We start from the raw sequence: 18,281 nt of genomic DNA on the forward strand, positions 1-18,281 counted from the left end.
ATGTTGTATGCCCGAGCGCCGCAGGTATGAGTTTCCTCCCTGGGCCTTTTCTTTCACCAAATAGAGCTCCATTGAGAGGGCTTGTAAAGAGGTTCTCTCCAGCAGGTTGTCGTTGGTACCTCTGATAACTTGGGCCTGTAGCCAGTATCTTTAAATTTGACTGCTGTTATTGCTGACAAAATAGATGCATAGCTTGTTTAAAAAAAAAAAAAAAACTAAGCCAATTTTAAAATTTTGGAATGTTTGGACCTTAAAGTATAGATCTGGCCTCAGTCTGAGCACCTCAAATGACATGGAGCTTAGTACATCTGAAGGCAGGTATCAGTGAACTGCTCTTCCTGTTGAAAATTCAAAATTCTTTCTATGTTGATGAGAAAATCTCTTTCTCCTAGTGTACTTGTTTCTTCTGTGGAATCATGCAAAACAAGTCACATATTTGAAATAGCAGTACTATCTCTTTTAGCTCTGCATCCATTCTTTTTGACCCAAAGTAAATGTTATTCACCCCAGCATTTCAATCTGCCCTACAGTTTACCTCTGGGTGGCTTACACCACTGAAAGTTTCTGTGAGTTCTAGAGTGCAAATGAATTTCAGTACTATTCTAGGTAAAATACAAACCAAGCTGACTTGTAAGCAGTTGCCTTTATAGGGTAATGTTGTGTTTTCTGACCGGTTCCAAAATAGATGTCCCACCAGACAGTATAACTCTCACATGACTTTTTTTGGATATGTTGAATTTTCTTAGTAAAATGCAAACGTATGATGCAGGTTGGCCATCCCTTTCTCCTATTAATACCATAGTGTAGATCAGTCCATCAGATTGGAGCCATCTAGCAAGTGATGTGGTCCTGAGACGTTAGGGGGTTTGAATGGGAGGAGTAACACAGAAATGCTGGAACAAGTAGGCTAGGCCTTCGTAGAGGTGCAGGGAGAGGAGAGGTACCCTGGAAACGAACCTTATCACCTCCTTTATAAGGAGCTAGTCTGGCAGAGTAAAATTTTAAATTGTTTGCTCAAAAGAGTAGATACCACTATTCCATTTCAAAGCTAAATGGAACCACCCAAGGACGTAATTTCTCTTTGGGATCATCTGCATGGCTACGTGTCCATCTTGTCTTCTGGCAAATTCTTATTTATCCTTCAAAATACACATGCCACAGGAAGGCTTTTCAAACCCCGCTCTTAGTCCATCCAGGTAATTAGGAACTCTTTTACGCCTTTCTGTCTCCAAGGCATCATTTTTTGTTGTACCATTTCACTATATTGTACCGAATTATTTGTCTGCCTCACTGGTCTCTGATTCCTTGACAACCTAGACTGTACTTCCCTCTTTTCTGTATCTCCAGGCCTGGATAGTGCTCATCAGTGATTGACACGTAGTTAGTGTATGTTAAATGCTTGTTGAGTAACGTCGTATCACGGGTAAAATATCTGTTGCAAACGTGTGAAAGCGTCAGTCTCATTAGACATGTATTAGGCAAGAGCTGGAGTGTAGAAAACAAAGGTGAGTCGTGAGATGATCAGGAATCCCCGCCTACAGTCTGCGGGGCAGGGGTGGCCATCTGCACATGTTCTCCCACAGCGAGATTAACGTGACGGTGCAGGTACTGTAGTTTTTGGTTTGCTTGCAAAGTCATAATGTAATGCATGCACAAGACCAAAAAAACCATGTGTTCCTGAAATCTCTTAACCAAAATGTAGGCCTTTGGAAACTCAAATGTAATGGATCGAGGGATTGGTGACATTTAACTTGGACTCCCTCATGGGAATCTAGTGCATTGCTATCTGTGCAGTTTGTAAGTACTTATATATTTGTTTCTTGGCTGATTTAGCCTGAGGAGAGGTTCAGATCTACTAAAAGGAAAAAATTTACTGTTTGTAGAGGAGATTTTATACTGTATCCACCCCGTTAAGGAAGGTGAGGCGTTCCTGTATCTTTCTAAGCATGAGTGAAATCGCCATTGGTCGTGTGTCATTTGGGCAGAGTCTGAGTTTGGAAAAACAGGTTAAGCCAGATGTCCTCTCTGGAGAACTCCCTCTCCTCGGACAGGATTTGCTCTTAGAAAGTATTTTGTTAATAAATTCATTCATTTTCTGTTGTAGCTGCATGGCTTTGAAAAAGCACAGAAGGGATTGTCATTCTTTTTCCTTAGCTATCATGGGCTACTTTTGACTATTTGTCTTTTATTTATTCTTTAGGAACCTAAATTCCAAGATGGAAAGGAGTCAGAGCTGCAGTGACACGGGTCAGGACCGAGCAAAGAGCCGACTCAGGGCAGCCCCAACCAGCAAAGCCAAGGTAAACCTCAGACTCAGGCTTCTGGGGTTCCCTAGTCTCATCTAACCGCTTGCACATGGCCATGAAAGAAACTATTCCAGATGAGAAGAGGCAGAACAGGTCCTGGGCATACTAATTACGTTGGAGAATTTTACAAATAGACCTGCTGGAAGAGAGTTTGATTTAGTAGCCACATGGGCGGAATGAGCGCCTCTAGAAGAACCTTCTTAAAAGGTCTAGATGAGTTTTCCCCCTAAAGATTTTCACTTTCATTGTTTCAAGTGTGTGGGCGTTTCTGCGCATGGCGGGTGCATTCTGGGTTGGGATTTCCCACGTGTGTTCGGCTCACCTCACCCTTTGTCCCTTTTCTTACCCTTCTCCCTGTCTCTCTGCCATCATGAATGAATTATGAAGGGGAAAAGTGTATGTCTGTGTAATTTTTAAAATCTTTCAGGTCACAACCATAACCCCAGCCTCCAACCCCATCATTGGCGTCCTCCTGTCCACCCAGAACAACCGCTGCCTCTCTGCCCCCGACTTAACCGTTGAAAAGCGCCTACCCTTCAGCTCCCTTGCATCCTTGACTTCCCTGCATAAGCCAGAGCGCTCCATCAGCCCTGAGAGCAATGACAGCATCTCCGAAGAACTAAATCATTTCAAGCCCATTGTCTGCTCACCGTGTACCCCTCCCAAGAGACTCCCTGATGGCCGAGTGCTGAGTCCCCTCATCATCAAATCGACGCCCCGAAACCTAAACAGAAGCCTGCAGAAGCAGACTTCTTACGAGGCTAGTCCACGGATCCTCAAAAAATGGGAACAGATCTTTCAGGAGAGGCAAATCAAAAAGACCCTTTCAAAAGCCACCCTGACCTCCCTGGCTCCGGACACCGGGGAAGACTTACTGGTCTCTGAAGTTACCCATTCCAGCAAGGAGAGGTCACTTCTGGCTCTGAACACAAGACTGTCCAGTGGGCAGGTCCTCTCCGAGTATACAGGACCCACGCCCACGGACCTGGATCATCTCCCCTCTGTTAGCCAGACGCCAGCAGAACGGGGCAGTGACAATAAAAGGAGCACCGAGAGCCTGCTGGAAACCTGCTGTTCTTCAGAGCTCAAAGTGGGAGCCAGTGGGACCTCTTTGGAGAGGGAGCCGTTTGAAGGGGCAGGGTCATCCCCAGATGCCAAGATGGATAAAAACTGTGTAACCACAACGGTGAAAGTCTCGGCTGTTAATTCCGTGCTCCCGAAAAACAGTGTTTTGGGTGGGGTCCTCAAAGCAAAGAAACAGCTGAAGGCAGGGAAGCACTTCGAGCTGCCTAACGGTGCGCTGACAGACGGCCTGGGTGAGGAGCCCCTTCCGTCCTTGCGGCGGGGCCGCAAGAGGCGCTGCAAGACCAAGCACTTGGAGCAGAACGGCTCCTTTAAGAAACTGAGGCAAAGCGGTGGGGAGGTGGGTCTGGCCCCAGCCGACCCGGTGCTGCGGGAGATGGAGCAGAAGCTGCAGCAAGAGGAAGAGGACCGGCAGCTGGCGCTGCAGTTGCAGCGCATGTTTGACAACGAGCGGCGGACTGTGAGTCGGCGAAAAGGAAGCGTGGATCAGTATCTCCTGCGGTCCAGCAACGTGGCCGGGGCCAAGTAGCTCCCGAGGAACAGTGTTGGCTACTTTTCAGAGGTCTTGGGGGTTGGTCCTTTACCCTGAAGAGCAAGGTGTTCTCACTTGGGGTTTCTTTGGCTGGCAAGATACTGTCTGATATGATTCTGAGAGGTTCCAGGGCCTTGTAGTATATATTCAAGGGAACTGCATCCCTGCCTCCCTGTGACCCAGGCCAGAAGCACTTCTCACCCCTAATGACCCACCCCTTAGAGCTTCTGGGCCAAATCTGGCAGCACCTGCTTGGAATGAAATTCAGGAGCGCAATGGCCAGGGTTAGACGTGGTAGAGAAAGAGGGGTTACCTTCTCAAACGGAGAGCCCTCCTGACCTCCTCAGCAGGTGTTGTTTTAAATCAGCCTTGCAGATAAGAACTAGTTCCATCTTTTTTGCAAAGAAGTGGAACAGTGTGCTGCTTTGGCAGATCCAAAAAGATTATGTGCCCCCTTCCCTTGCCACAAGTAAATATGCCTAATGAAATCAGTTTTTATGCTTCTACAAAAGTGAATTTACATTCCTTGTTTAAAAAATAACACTTGATTAATGCTGTGTCATTGACAGACCACATTCGCAGTCATTGTTTAATTTGGTCTTCTCAGGAGACCTGACATGTAAGCGGTACTGGCCCCGTTTCCAGGTGATGAAACTGCCGTGCAGGTGTTGGGGTTCACTCAACTGCTAAGTGGCATAGCCCAGACTGACTGCTGGGTGTCCCAACAACAAATCCCATGGATTTCCCACACTTAAAGATGTTGCCATAATGGACGGCAATTCGAGGGCATGCCAGGGGAGCCCAGGGAAGGCTGCTGGGCTTTGAATATTGATTGTGCAAAATCCACATGCAGATGATTGAGACTGACCGGACGTATCCACATACACTGTGCAGTTGTCCTGCCCCCCAGTTTACAGCCTTCTGTTTTTCCAGGGGCCCTACTCTGTGAGATAAAGTACACTTAGACTTCATTATTACTCTCCACGTGGCCAAGGGTTATCTGCAATGTTGATCTAAAATCCAAAAAATTGCCCACAAGTCAGGCAAGAACAATACTGAAACTCCATACTATGGAAACAAGGTATCTAGCTGGATGCAGCTGGTAAATTCAGTCCCATGGACCTTTGGGGTTTATTTTCCTTAGCAGCTGACACCATGTGTCTTTTGCATCTCTGGTGGTGCTTGGTGCTCCTGCCCATCTGGGCTCCTTGAGAGTAGGGATTAGGATAGGATTTTTAGGGAAGCTCAGGTGGGCTGGCATTCCCTGTGCATGTGTGAGCTGTTGCTATAAAGTCACGTGACATTGTAACCCTTCAGGTCTTCTATCTCCCGATACATGTTGTCCCCCTGAAGTGGCCTCAGCAGGATCCTGCAGAGTTTTCCCAATGCTGTTGCCACTGATGAAAACATTTCTGGAACTGTCCTCAAGGTCTAGAGACGTCTGGACGCTAAGGTTTGAACTGGGAAGGGTGTTAATGGTCACCTCTTCCAACTCCCGCCTCCCACTAAGGCAGGAACCGTGCTCCCCAACAGCGACTCGCTTCCCAAGATCCCCGAGAATCTACTCCATCCCCGACTTGGGACTCTTCTCAGGAGATTTGCCTCCCTTCTTGGGCAAGTCTTTACTCTCTGGGGTTACAGGAAAGAGAATTTTCAGTTTGTGATTAGAAGCTCTTTGCAGGCCTTTGGAAGAGAAGGCAGGTTATCAAAAGGGTTTGGAGTCATGAATGAGGCGCAGCTGTAAAGCAGTCAGCACCGTTTTCTCGGGCAGCTCGTAAACAGTTCCCAAAGAGGAGTTCCAGGTATGTCTTAAGCCTTCTGGTCGTCCCTGAGATACACGGAACCTCCTCCGTGACCACGCCGGTGGGGAGCGACACTCACCTGAATGTATGTATGCTGTGTCGTGTGTGTCTGCGCGTGCACACATGCAGATGTGTGTTTAGAAAACAGACATGGAGCTCATGACTTTATATTCATGCCACTTCAGTTTTAGGTCCTGCCAGCAACACATGTCCTCCAAAGGCTGCTGGAGGGCATACTGGTGCCCCGGAGAGAAGAGCTGGCACCAGTCTGTAGGGGACGCGGAGCCCTCAGAGAAGACCTCGGTCACTGCCACGTCCTGGAGTTCCTTTTCGATCGTAGTAAATGTGACTGGCTGGAAGGCTGGTCTCATTGGTGGTAGCAAAGACACTTATTTTTCCACTTGTTACCTTTTTCTATATCTCTAGTAATTTTAAAAACACGTTTCCGTTGGAACTGATTTTTGTTTTTGGAAAAAAGATAAATATTTTTAATAGAAAAGATACATATATTTTAAATATTTCCCCAAAGTAATAATACTTTCATTTTAAGAAATTGCTTAGTAGTAGCAACAAGTTTTAGCACCAGGTGCAGAGTGAACATTTCTTGTTAAGTGAATATTCCAAACGCTGGATCCAGCTTCCAGATCACCTACTGTGGAGCCTCGAATGGTCTTGACAGTTGTTGTTTCCAGACTTCCAGCCGAGCAGGAGTCCTCTAAACACACCCAAAGGAGGTTACATTAAGGCGGGAGGAGACCTAATCTTTGATCTGCTCAGCTTTGGTAGAGGGTAAAACCACTATGGTATTGTCTGTATTTTAAGATGCTTCCCCTACTTAACAACTAAAACCTGAACAGTTTTTCTTTCTGAAAAATTTCCCTTTTGTTGCTTAGTTGGAAAGTTGGTCACCAATGGAGTTGTTGACATAAATTCTTTGCAGAAAAAGACAGGGAAGGAAAAGAGCATGCTGGGGAAGATTTGTGAACTAGAGTGAAAGATGCACTGGCTCACAGAACATTTCATACAAACTACTGGAATCCAGTTCCCCACAGAAATCTCTCACGTCAGAGTTCCCGCTGTGGCACAATGGGATCAGCGGCCTCTTAGGAAGGCTGAGACGCAGGTTCAGTCCCCAGCCTGGCATAGTGGGTTAAGGATCCAGTGTTGCCGCAGCTGCAGCTTCGGTAGCAACTGTGGCTTAGATCTGATCCTGGGCCTGGGAAATTCACATGCCACAGGGCGGCCAAAAACAAACAAAAAAAAAGAGTCGGAAAGAAAGAAAAAGAAATTTCCCATGTCCTACTAACTTTGTTCCTTCTGTATACACATTCTGTGTTGTTTTTTTATTAAAGAGCAAGTTGTGAGAGGTTGAAGATGGAAGTCATTGGAATGGGAAATCCAAGAAATGTGCCCCCGAGAAGGGGAAGGACACTCGGGAGCATGGTCGTGACCCGTGGGTTGTACCTGCTGGAAGGAGTCATCTGGGCCTGTTGGGTTGGTGTCTCATTTGGGGATTATGCCTCTGGCCCCTTTCGTATGATTGTCTCCTTTTAGGAGGTTAATTCTTGACGGAGGCTTCCCCGGGAAAACCTTTTGTAAGTGGCTTCATTTATTCTTTTAATTTCAAAATTTTTGCCTGGAGGAAGCACTGGTGATGAATGCCTCTTGTGTTTCTTGTTCATTTTCTTTTAAGGAAAAAAATGCCCTTAAGAGTTTAAAAGCTGCTTACTTAATTGCTGTGTGATTATAAACTGACAAACCAAGATGGAAGGTTGTCACTGTGCCTGACTGGTGAAGCTGACAGCCGAAAGCTGTGCGGCTCATCCTCTTTGCTCGATATGACAGATACTTCCTGAGCTTCGAACTGTGCGCCAGGCCTGTGCTGGGTCATGGATAGAGATGGAAAGGGCCGTCCCTGCTCTTGATGAGCCGAGTGTCTACTGGGGTGCATTCAAACGTGTGTGTGGCTGGAGGGTTTACGACAAGCCGAGCCGTGGTGATGGTCGTGGAGGCCCCTTCAGGGTCCTGTCCAGCACCCTTGAGCATTTTAGGGCGCGCCATCAGTGGCGTGGGTGTGGTGGCAGTATTGCTTTCCATACTGTTAGGATTAGGGTTAGGAGTTTCGCCAGGGGAGAACGATTTTCTCTCCTCCGTGCTTGTAAGGACAGGAGCATCCCTCTGTCCCGACAGAGCTGCTTTCGGCACAAAGCCCAAGAAGTGAGGCAGCTCGAAGACCACTGCCGTGGGCAGAGGCGGCTCACGTCTCAACCTAGTAACCTCCTAACGCCTTTCCCGACCAGACCTGGCATCAGAGCTGATTCCTTTCCTTTGTCCTGTGTGGCTTTCCTTTGAGATGGAAGGGCAGCCAGTGAGGAAGGGAAGAAAAATGAAGGCTGGGTCATAACCATAAAATATATTTTATAGCTGGAATGGGCAACTCAGTTTCCCCAGACACCCCTCTTCCCTTTTTAGAGAAATGAGGAACTGGAGGTTCAGTGCCCTGTGTCTTAGTTTGTACTGCAGTTTTGTTTTTTTAATCCTAGGGTCAGAATGAATAGTCTTTAAGTTACACACAAAATTTGCTCACGAGGAGGATGCCCAAATGATTTAGGAGACTTTTTAACAGCTTTTTCTTCCTGCTTGTTTTCAGTTAAGAATTAAAATGTGCCCAGATCCCCGAAACGCACACCCAGACAGGGAGAAACCCCACGTGAGAGTAATGTGAATGGGAGTCCTGGGAAGTGATGTCTTGTGATTGGAAAAGCCGTCATGTCAACTATGAGAGATTAAGACCCAGCCAGCCCTTCATTTTTCTTTGCAAATCAAGAACTCCTTAGGGACTTAAGTTTTTCTTCACCAGCCTTTTCCTCATCAACCCACAGATTGGTCGCTTGGCCTGGATTTTAGAAGTGCGTATAGCTGCTTATAAATTCATGTGACTCAATGAGAAACCAGGTTTGCTTTTTTTTTTTTTTAAAGGGTTGGGATTCCAGGAAAAGAGGCTGCTGACTAGCCTTTCCTCCAAAGATAATCCAGAAATGCATCTTTACATGCTTGTTATCCACAGTAGCTTTTTAAAGATCGTTCTACAGAAAAGAGACGTGTGATACCTACAGAAGTCGCCAGTTTAGAAACTGGTGAAATTGGATGAAGGAAAAGTGCCAAGACTTGAATGTGCACATTGTTCTATGTATTATCAGTATTTTTTTTTTCCTAAGAAAAATATTTACACACTTTGCTTTGTGAGTAAATCCTTCCTTATTGCCTTGTCTCAGTAGGTGTGGGAGGCAACCTCAAACTTGGGGCAGGCTCCCTCTTTACCTTTTCTGGTGTCTCAAATCAAGAACTGGTTGGACAGAGCCAAGGTAAGGCCAGGTTTGTTCCTCACCCTTTCTTCTTCTTCCCTAAGGGGTAAAACAGGCAGCGCACTCCTCGAAGATCAAGCCGTGGGACCTCAAGCGTAGCTCTTGGGCCCTGGTGTCAGATGGCACCAGATCCTCCCTTGTTAGCCCTGCCCCCTCTGCCCCCTCTCCAAGGTCTGCCACCAGTGGGTTCAACCCTTAACCTCCGGCAGGACTCTCAAGTCCTGATGAGGGAATGGATGCCTACGGATGGGAAGAGGGCCAACTCACAGATTTGTGTGCGTGCGCGTGTGCCCCTGATGCACTGTTTACTCCCAGTTGTCCTTAGGGCCTTATCTCCCCCCCACCCCCCGAGACATCGGAGATGGGCTGAATTTTGGTTTTATTCCATCTGCTCTCGGTAGTAGAATGGAGAAGGGGCCTCAATCCTTGGGACTTGTGCTGGCTGCCTCCCCTCCAACTTATCACAAAGAGCATTTTGGCCAAGGGGACCCGGGACGTGGTAAGCCCCGTCAGGGATGCTCCTGCCAACAAGCAATCACATGTGACAATGCACTATGTCCCCAAGTGCATTCTTCCACGTACGTCTGCCCGCTGAGAGGCCCGAGGTGAGAATATGGTCAGGCAAACACATGAATGTTATGTTTGCAGTCAAAGCCTTAGCTCTGGAGAGCAAACTCCGACACACCCGAGGCAAGCTGTGACTGTGTGGAGTTTTGGTGCTCTTTGCCCCCTGGGAGATGCCTGTGTTGAAATGTCTTGTTTTGGCCTTCAGGTGGCAGAAATTAAGTGGGATGGGGTTTCCAGGGGGTACAACTACATCTTTTGAGTTCTAAGTTATTTCTGTTATTCTTGTATTCAGCCATTCTTACTCCTGATGAAGGCATCAAAAAAGACTATGAGTAAAGAAAGACCAAATATGCAGGGTGACACTGCCCTTGCATAGTGGGGCTGTTCTCAGAACATCTGATTTTTAAAAACGCTCTCTTATGGAACCATTGTTCAGGAATTGAAAGCCTGTGTCAGTTTCTCATCCAACAAACAACAAATGTATCCATGTTCCATCTAAACCTGTAAAACCAATCTGAAGGATTGAGGTAAGATTCCATGCCATACATGGTAAACCAGCTCTTGAGGGACCTTTGAAACCATCTGGCCCAACCTCTTGCAAAATGATTTGCAAGAAATAGCGCACCTGGTTCGAGGCAGGAGAACAGGCGTGATGGTCCCTTAGTCCCTAGAGTGAGAGGAGATGCTCTATGTGCCACACTCATTAACGACAGCCTGGCGTGCTGAAGCAGGTGGCCCTCGTGTAGCCTGGAAGCTGGAGCCCTGACTCCAAAGCTACCAACCGCTGCTTCTGCTGCCCTGGCCCAAATCAAGCTCGGGGTGGTGCCATTTTGCGCCACTGGCTTTGGTTAACAGTATGGTTCAGGGTGCTTCTGAGGTCGGATCTCCTCCCGGACTGGGCCTGTGGGGTGGGAGGGACCCTGGGACAGCAAGGATGGTGAGGCACACGCTGTGTCTCAGTTGTTCTCCTGTGGCCACTGCTGACTCTCCTTGGGTGTTCACTGGACTCTTGCATAAGTGACGTGGAAAATGGGATGGGCCTACCTAATTCTGGAGAATTGGTAGTGGGAGAAAGGATTTCTTCTGGTTTTTGCTTTTGTTAGAAGGTTGGAGAAGGCTCAGAAGAGTGGCAGCCACCTTTGCATCTGCTGTGGAGAAGGAAGGGGGCTCTGGGTGACAGCCAGCCCAGGGCGTGATGCCCTGTGACACCTAGGATGTGTGGAGAGAGTAAGTGACCGTGATGGCAGCGGTGGGGGTGGGGGGTTGGCTTCCATCACTGAGGCCTCCCTGATAAGTGCTCAGTGCTCATTCAGTTGACAAATCCAGCTGAAGGCTTCAGTCACTGCAATGAGGACTACATGCTGCTTCAGAAACACAAAATCCTGGATATTAAGCAATTGAAATTTACTCCAGAGCTCAACATACGTTTTTATTTATTTTTTGGTTGCACCCAAGGGCATGTGGAAGTTCCCAGGCCAGGTGTCAAACCTGCACTGCAACTGCAACCTGCACCACAGCTGTGGCAACACCGGATCCGTAACCCGCTGCGCCAGAGGGGAACTTTCAAAGTGTATTTTTAACACCCGAAGGACCCATAGAGATTGAAAACCCCACTGATGCCAGGGGTAAGTTTGAATGACCTGCCCAATATCATATAGCAAACAGGAGACAGTTAAAATTGAACCCTGTAATGTGACTAAGTCCAAATTACTTGAGATGGATTGAACGGCTTCCCAGGGTGCGGCTGTCACCAGTGTGGGGAGGTGATGCACATACAGTGCGATACACCACTGAGCTGATACTTCACAGCAGCAGGCAGGCTGGAAGGCGGCTTTTTCGTCTTTTTAGGGCTGCACCTGTGGCATATGGAGGTTCCTAGTCCAGGGGTCCAATCACAGCTGTAGCCGCTGGCCTATGCCACAGCCACACCAGATCCAAGCCGAGTCTGTGACCTACACCACAGCTTACGGCCACGCCAGATCCTTAACCCACTGAATGAAGCCAGGGATCGAACCCACATCCTCATGGATGCTAGTCGGGTTTGTTAACCATCGAGCCATGACGGGCACTCCTGCTTTTTCTTGATAGACACATGGGTTTGAGGAAATGCCAAGCAGTGCCTGTGGAAAGCTGCCCAGCACTGGCTTCTAGCGGCCTTCGCCACCGCCATGTATAACCCCGTTAAGACGGCCGGCAAGAGCTGGTTCCTGTTGCTCCCGGCACATTCATTCCAGAAATGAATGAGGGACCCCGGCTCTAGGCTGAGCACCAGAGGTATAATCAGTTCTTAGTACCACACAGTATGGTGCCCATCGAGGTCATACTGGGTCACAAAGAAAAGCACAGTTGAGTTTGGGAGCAGAGGCCAAGGACACAGCTGAGGCTGAAAGGATGAATGAGGAACATGAGCTGCCAAGCGGTCATACCTGGGTCTTCCTAGATGCGCTCGGCAGAGCCCTGGTAGCTTTCTGGCGGCTTCCTTCTGGGGAATTCAACGTTGACAGGATTTGTTTACAGCCGAGGGAAAGGGGGCCAGCACTCGGTGTACTCTCTAAACAGGCTCCGAGATGGGAAAGTCAACAAGCAGCAACGCAGAATGGTCCCGCAGCCTGGAACTCCGGGCTGAGACTAAGATGATAAAGTGTAAAATCCTGCATCAGATACCAAAGGTTAATTTCAAGGATAAAAGAGGGACAGCAGTGCTGGTATTAGTCTGCTGATAAAGGCTCAATAAAGCCTCCCGTTTGTTCAGAGGGCGTCGCGCGTGGAATCACTGCGGGAGTTGAGCGCGGCAGGTCCAGCCCCTTCAGGGTGTCTCACGGCAGTAAAGGGCTGCCTGGCTGGACAGAGAGCAGATCCACTCCGGGCCAAAGAGCAGAGCTGGGTCAGCTGAGGGACGCGGGCGGATGCTGAACCCCCACTGGCTAGAGCTTCCCCAGCAAAGGAAGGGGCCGCCTTTGGAGGGAACTGGATGCGCGGGTAGGCGCCGCATCATCTGTCGGGGAGATGGGCAGCAGGCTTCCTGCCTTGAGGCCGGGACGGGGTGCTGCAGGAGCCTTCCAGTTTGAGTGTCTCTGGTGGAAGGGAGTATTCCAGATCTCCAGAACGTGAGCCTAGCAAGGTTTACCGTGTGCATGTGGGCGTGGAGTCTCCTGAACACGAGGGGGTGGGGGTGGGACTCGGCAGAGCCCACGTGGGACGTTGGCGATGTGCGCCCGGCTGCGAGCGCCGCCGAGGCGACCCTGAGTGCCCGCCTCTGTCCAAGTGTCTGTGAGCGAGTGAGACGGGACGGACAGACTCTAACCTGATCCGGGTGTGAGGCGGTCTGCACTTGAATGCAGCCGCTGCGACCTCGGCTTGGTAGAAATATGCATCTGGCCACAAGTATGAGACTGGCTGAGTATGATAACATGCAAACCTTTGTATCCTCAGTCTCACACTGGAAACACAGCAGATACTGCACCATGCTGCCCTCACACCTGCGGCTCCAAGACTGTGTACTTCTACAGTCACCTTAGTTGCAGCTTAGGTTGTAGGAGTCTGTACCTTGCTGAGGATCCTTAACCCTCAGGCTGCTGATCCGGGATCCCGGGAGCTGCAGGCCTCCTCCCCATGTCTGAACTGTAGGCACCTCCAGGAGGGGAGTCTGAGCCGCAAGCATTGCCCCGGTGACTGAGTCACACCCAGCACCCATCCGCAAACGCACATCCCTGGGCTTCAGTCCCGGGGTCCTCTGATCCTCCTCTGTCGCAGGTGCTGACTGCTTTGCACTCCCTAGAATGGGCCAACCTCACAGGCTGCCTTGGCCAGAACTAGCTTACCTACCTCGGGTCCTGGCCGACTTTGCGCCGCTTTAGAGCCACATCCCACTGGGTTTGCATGTGGGACTTCGGTTCATGTCCCGGATTAGAAGAGCTTGGGAAACTCCACGTAAGCCCTCCTCTCAACTTGTCCCAACTTTGTGGCCACGACCATCTAAAGAAGGAAACTCCCAATCCTCTCTTCTTCCCCACGTTTGCCCTCACAATGGGAAAAGACGCCCACCCGAAAAAAAGCACCGTTTTGGGGGCCTAGAGGCTTCGCTTCTGTGGCCTCCCTTGCACGCATGCACGCACGCGCGCTTGGGCACACACACACCCACCCACCGCCCCACTGGCTAAGTCTGTTAACTTTTGTGAGGTTTTACGTCTGTGCTGCATCTGTGTTTCGCCACCCCCGTTTCTCGTCCTAGCACTTACCCCGGCTCTGCTGGGTACGTGGGACCCAGGCGGGTTCCCCATAGGACCCCGGGAGGCACATCAGCTGGGATTTCTTTCCCCAGCGCGACGCCCTGGCCCAGGCTCCAAAAAGGGAACCAGGGCTGCCTTGCTCTATGCACCCAGAGTCTTTATTGCTGCTGGGCCAGGCGTCAGTCCCTGCCCAGCTCCAGGAAGGGGGGTCCTGATGGCTCCCCACCCTCTGCAGCCAGCGAGCGAGGCCCATGCCCAGCTCTGAGCCCCACACTGGTCCCAAGGAGCAGTCAGCGGGGTGGGGCCCCAGGGAGGGTATGGGGTGCAGGCCGGGTGGCGCCTATGGCCCTGTGTGCAGAACTAGCCTTTTGAGTCACTGGCCGTGGGCTCCTGGTAGAACTCATCCATCAACTCGAGGAAGCGGCTGAACTTAGGCTGCGCCTCGCTTAGCGCGGGGCGGGCCTGGGGTGGCGCTGTGGCCCCGAGCACTGTGCGCAGCGAGGTGCGCACCAGCCGCCGGTAGCGAGCGCGGAACTCCTTCAGCAGCCGCTTGGCCTCCAGGTACTGCTTCTGGTTCACCAGCCGCTGCTCTGTCCGTTGCTGCAGAACAGCTCCTGCAGGAGGGGAAGCCAGGAGGGGCACCATGGTTGCCCCGGGTCCCACCTAACCCCCAGCAGCAGGGACTGGTCCAGAGTCCTCCGGAAAGTGGGGTGGGGTGGGGTGGGGAGAGGAGCGGCCGGCCCTGAAAATGGTCTCCCCCGTTAGGCCTTAGAAGCCCGAGGAACCCCCTCCTGATGCGGTCTCAAGCCGCAGGTGGGGCTGGTAACCACGGTGGGACTTGAGGCAGCTGGTTACCCGACTCCAACCTGAGGGTCTCCATCCGCACTCGGGGAGGGGAGGGGAGGGGAGCTGCTCTCCAAGGGCCCTTCCTGCTCCGACGCACGCCTCGGCCTTAGGCCAGCAAGCGAGTCACCGGCTGGATCTCGGGGCCTGGCCGCTGAGGACCAGGGGCCAGGGCTGTACCTAGTGGCGCCTCTGTGAGATGCCGGGGGTCCCGCATCCGAATAAGGATGTCATCCAGCAGCTGGGCTCGCGTCTTCCGTGGAGGGGGGACGGGGATCCTCTGGGTCTGACGGGAGGGGAGAGAGCAGAGGGTCAGCCGTCAACCGCTTGCGCTTCCGTGGTCTCACCTCCTCGTACAGTCCCGATGACAGGACAGAGAAACGTGGGGGCCCTGGGGGGAAGCTCGGCTCTCTGAAGGTCCCAAGGTGACAGCCACCTCCGTACTTGTCAGTCTTGGGGTGCCGTTCACACACCCAGTGAGGTGGGGGTTTACCCGCTTCTCCTTGGGAACATAGCGTTTCTGAGGCGCGTCCAGCCTGGGCCTGCCGGGACGGTACGGGAGCGGGTGTTTGAACATGCGCTTCAAGGCCTGGGTGTTCTTCTGGATTCCTAGGGCCCGGGGAAGACCGAGTCAGGGCACGCTCCCTTCCTCCTAGATGTCCCCCAGTTCCTCATTCCCATCTCCTAACAGCCCCAAGGAAAAGGACGGGGGCCCCAAGAAGATAACACTGTTCCCGCTTCCTGCCCTCATCGGTCGTGGTGCCAGATGTGCCATCACGGAGCCAGGAAATACCTGTTCCCTATGTGCACAGATCTTGATGGAAAAAAGCCTGGGAGTAGGGAAAGGGATGGACCCCCAGGTAACCCCCTGACCTCAGGGGGTCACACTGAAGGGACACCCAAAGGAGCAGAGCTGAGTGCCAGTACGCAACGGTAAACACATCCATCTGAAGTAAGGGGTCAGAGAAGGTGCTGCCTCCCTTGTCTCAAACAGGGTTTTAGATGCTCAGTTTGAGGCTTAACTGGGTTGGGAGGAGCCTAGGAACCTGACCAGTCTGGGTGTCTGTTTATCAGACCCTTTCTGGAGAGACTTTTCCAACCAAAGCAGCTGAGTCCAGACATGCTGGAATCCCTGATCAGATGTGACACCCCCAAAGCCCATGAAGACCCGAGCCAGGGGTTCTAACAAGTAGGCCTCCAAACCAGGACACCCTCGGGGGCCCTTTGACAGACGTTCAGACAGAGGACAGCACCCTGGCCTGGAAAAGAGGCCTGGCCCCGACCTGCCCTGGGCCATGGAGAAGACCCCTTGCCCAGAGCCATTCTCCTCACCTACCTTTTGGCTCAATGAAGTCTGGGTCAGGCCTGGCTGTCAGCAGCTCCTCATAGCCGTGGTACTTTCGAGGGAGCGAGGCAGACTGGAGCTTCTTCCGAGTCTTCCTCGCCTCTCCGGGTGCTGTGGGGGGTGGACTCCGGCCTTTCTCCTTTGTCTCTGAATCATCCCTCTGGAAGATGCAGGAAGACAGCCCACTGACCTGTGCCCAGAAAGAGAAAGAAAAGGCATTCCCCTGACACCTCCAAGCTCTGTGTAGGTCCCCAAGCTAGATCCTGTTAAGGGCAAGAACCAAGACTGGGCTGAGGGGAAGCAGACATGAAAACAGACAAGGACCATACACTATGATAAATGCTGTAACAGAAGGGAGCACAGCGGTGCTGGGTGAGGCCACAGAAAACCCTAACCAACCTGGGGGGCCAGGAAGCTTATTGGAAAGATTGATGCTTTAGCCTGAGCTACGTCTTGAAGAACCAGGAGAGCCATCATCCCCAGGCAGTGGTTGGGGGTTGGGCTGCAAGTGATGAGCAAGGAGGCCTGCTGCAGGCAGGGAATAGCAGGAGCAAAGATGCAGCCAAGTGCATGTGACGGAGGTGAAACCTGGTGTGGTCGAAGGTACCATACAGAGTAAGCAGCTGGAGCAACAAGCAGGTTCAGGTCAGTGAGGACCTTTAAATGCCAAGCTGAGGTGTTAGTTCTATCTTTCTTTGTCCTCACTCTAATGGCAAGCCATAGAGAATTTTAAAAGGGGTGAATGGACATCATCTGAATTCCCTTTTCCAGCCTTACCCTGATAGTGTGATTAGAAACACCTCTATGAGGACGGGAGGAATGCAGTTACACCCTGTGTTAAAACTTAGAGCTGATTAAGGAAGAAACAAAATCTGGATAGACCTATCTAACAGGTAAAAAGACTGAATTAGTAATTTTGAAACTTCCCACAAAGAAAAGCCTAAGGGTCAGATGGCTTCAGTAGTGAATTTCAAAAAGAACACCAATTTTCAGCAGTGAATTTCAAGAAGAATTAACACCAATTTTCATAAATTCTTCCAAAAATAAGAGAAAGTAGGAATATTCTGAGCTCATTCTCTAAGGTCAGTATTACCATGAAACTCAAACTAGGGGACAACAACACAGAAAACTACAGACCAAACTACACACAAAAATGCCCCCCCCCAATACCAGCAGACCAAACCAGCCTCATAGAAAAATGATTATATGCCATAACCAAATGGAATTTATCCCAGGTATGCCAGGTTGGTTTAACATCTGGAAATCAATCCATATTACCATACCATTAGATAAAGGACAAAAACCATAGTCTCAATAGACACAGATGCAAGTAGCAACATCTAACTGCTAATATTCAACAAACTAGGAAGAGAAAGAAATTCCCTCAACTTGACAAAGGACACTTACGGAAAACCCAGACGCCATATTAATGTTGAAAGACTGAAGGTCTTTTCACTAAGATCAGGAGGAGTAAGACATTGATGTATTGGACGTTACAGCCTGGGCAGTTAGGCAAAGGAGGAAAAAAGATTTTTTTTTCAATCATGAGAACTCATAATTGACTGCCAGGAAGCTCAGAATTGCATTTTCACAATACACCTCTGAGAGTAGCAGCACATGATGTGCATGTTTCAGTGGCAGAATTGGCCTTGCACTTACTATGTCCTTTTCTGTCTATACTGCCCTTTCATCCAACTCTCTTTTATTTTTTTTAATACTTGTCTGTTTATACTCTGCTTTGTTCCAAAAAGGTTCTCATGTACAGTCAACAAAGATACTTTCGTAGTGTATGAATCTGTATGTCACTGTAAGTCATCTGTGGAACAAGTAGGGGATGGATGGATGGAGAGACATGGATGAACAGATGCACATCTTGGGAGGATCTGGCGATTGGCAGCTAAACACTGGAAGCAGGAAGATGAGGAAGGCTAATGTTACAATGATAAAGTTCAGGGGGGCCCTGCCAACTCCTCTGGCCTTGTAATCCCCTCTTCCCATCGTCCCTTCGCCTGTATTTACACTGCACCAGGTGCGGGTCCTCTGTGGACTCGTTTTGTTTCCTCCCTCCGTACCCTGCGTCATGCTGCTGGCTCTGCCCAGCATGTCCCTGCTGCCCAGGCCTTCACCTCATTAACTCCTACGCAGCCTGCCAAGCTCAGCTCGTCTGAACGGCTTCCAGGAAGCCCTCGTGGTCTAGGGCAAAGGCACT

The 18,281-nt window shown here is 50.3% G+C and overlaps 2 protein-coding genes across 20 annotated transcripts in view; one reads left to right on the forward strand and one right to left on the reverse strand.

Moving 5' to 3' along the window:
* RNF169 (ring finger protein 169) overlaps positions 1-12,406 on the forward strand; it is a 107,592-nt gene extending 95,186 nt beyond the window's left edge. Inside the window, exons 5-8 of one of the 6 annotated variants that reach the window (XM_021062509.1) lie at positions 2,201-2,300; positions 2,734-10,182; positions 10,759-10,882; positions 11,111-12,406. In XM_021062509.1, coding sequence (XP_020918168.1) covers positions 2,201-2,300; positions 2,734-3,918 — 1,285 coding nt within the window. In that variant the 3' untranslated portion in view covers positions 3,919-10,182; positions 10,759-10,882; positions 11,111-12,406. Of the gene's footprint in view, positions 1-2,200; positions 2,301-2,733 lie in introns of all 6 variants that reach the window. The other 5 variants (XM_021062504.1, XM_021062508.1, XM_021062505.1 and 2 more) reach the window with 5 other exon arrangements.
* XRRA1 (X-ray radiation resistance associated 1) overlaps positions 1-18,281 on the reverse strand; it is a 124,991-nt gene that overhangs the window by 9,259 nt on the left and 97,451 nt on the right. For 12 of the 14 annotated variants that reach the window (XM_021062500.1, XM_021062501.1, XM_021062499.1 and 9 more), the window contains 4 exons: positions 16,064-16,262; positions 15,221-15,336; positions 14,908-15,013; positions 8,705-14,498 (listed from right to left, as the gene is read on the reverse strand). In XM_021062500.1, coding sequence (XP_020918159.1) covers positions 14,245-14,498; positions 14,908-15,013; positions 15,221-15,336; positions 16,064-16,262 — 675 coding nt within the window. In that variant the 3' untranslated portion in view covers positions 8,705-14,244. Of the gene's footprint in view, positions 1-8,704; positions 14,499-14,907; positions 15,014-15,220; positions 15,337-16,063; positions 16,263-18,281 lie in introns of those variants that run through there. The other 2 variants (XR_002335533.1, XR_002335534.1) reach the window with 2 other exon arrangements.

The sequence above is a fragment of the Sus scrofa genome, chromosome 9 (genome assembly GCF_000003025.6).
Source record: "Sus scrofa isolate TJ Tabasco breed Duroc chromosome 9, Sscrofa11.1, whole genome shotgun sequence".
Lineage (NCBI taxonomy): Eukaryota > Metazoa > Chordata > Mammalia > Artiodactyla > Suidae > Sus > Sus scrofa.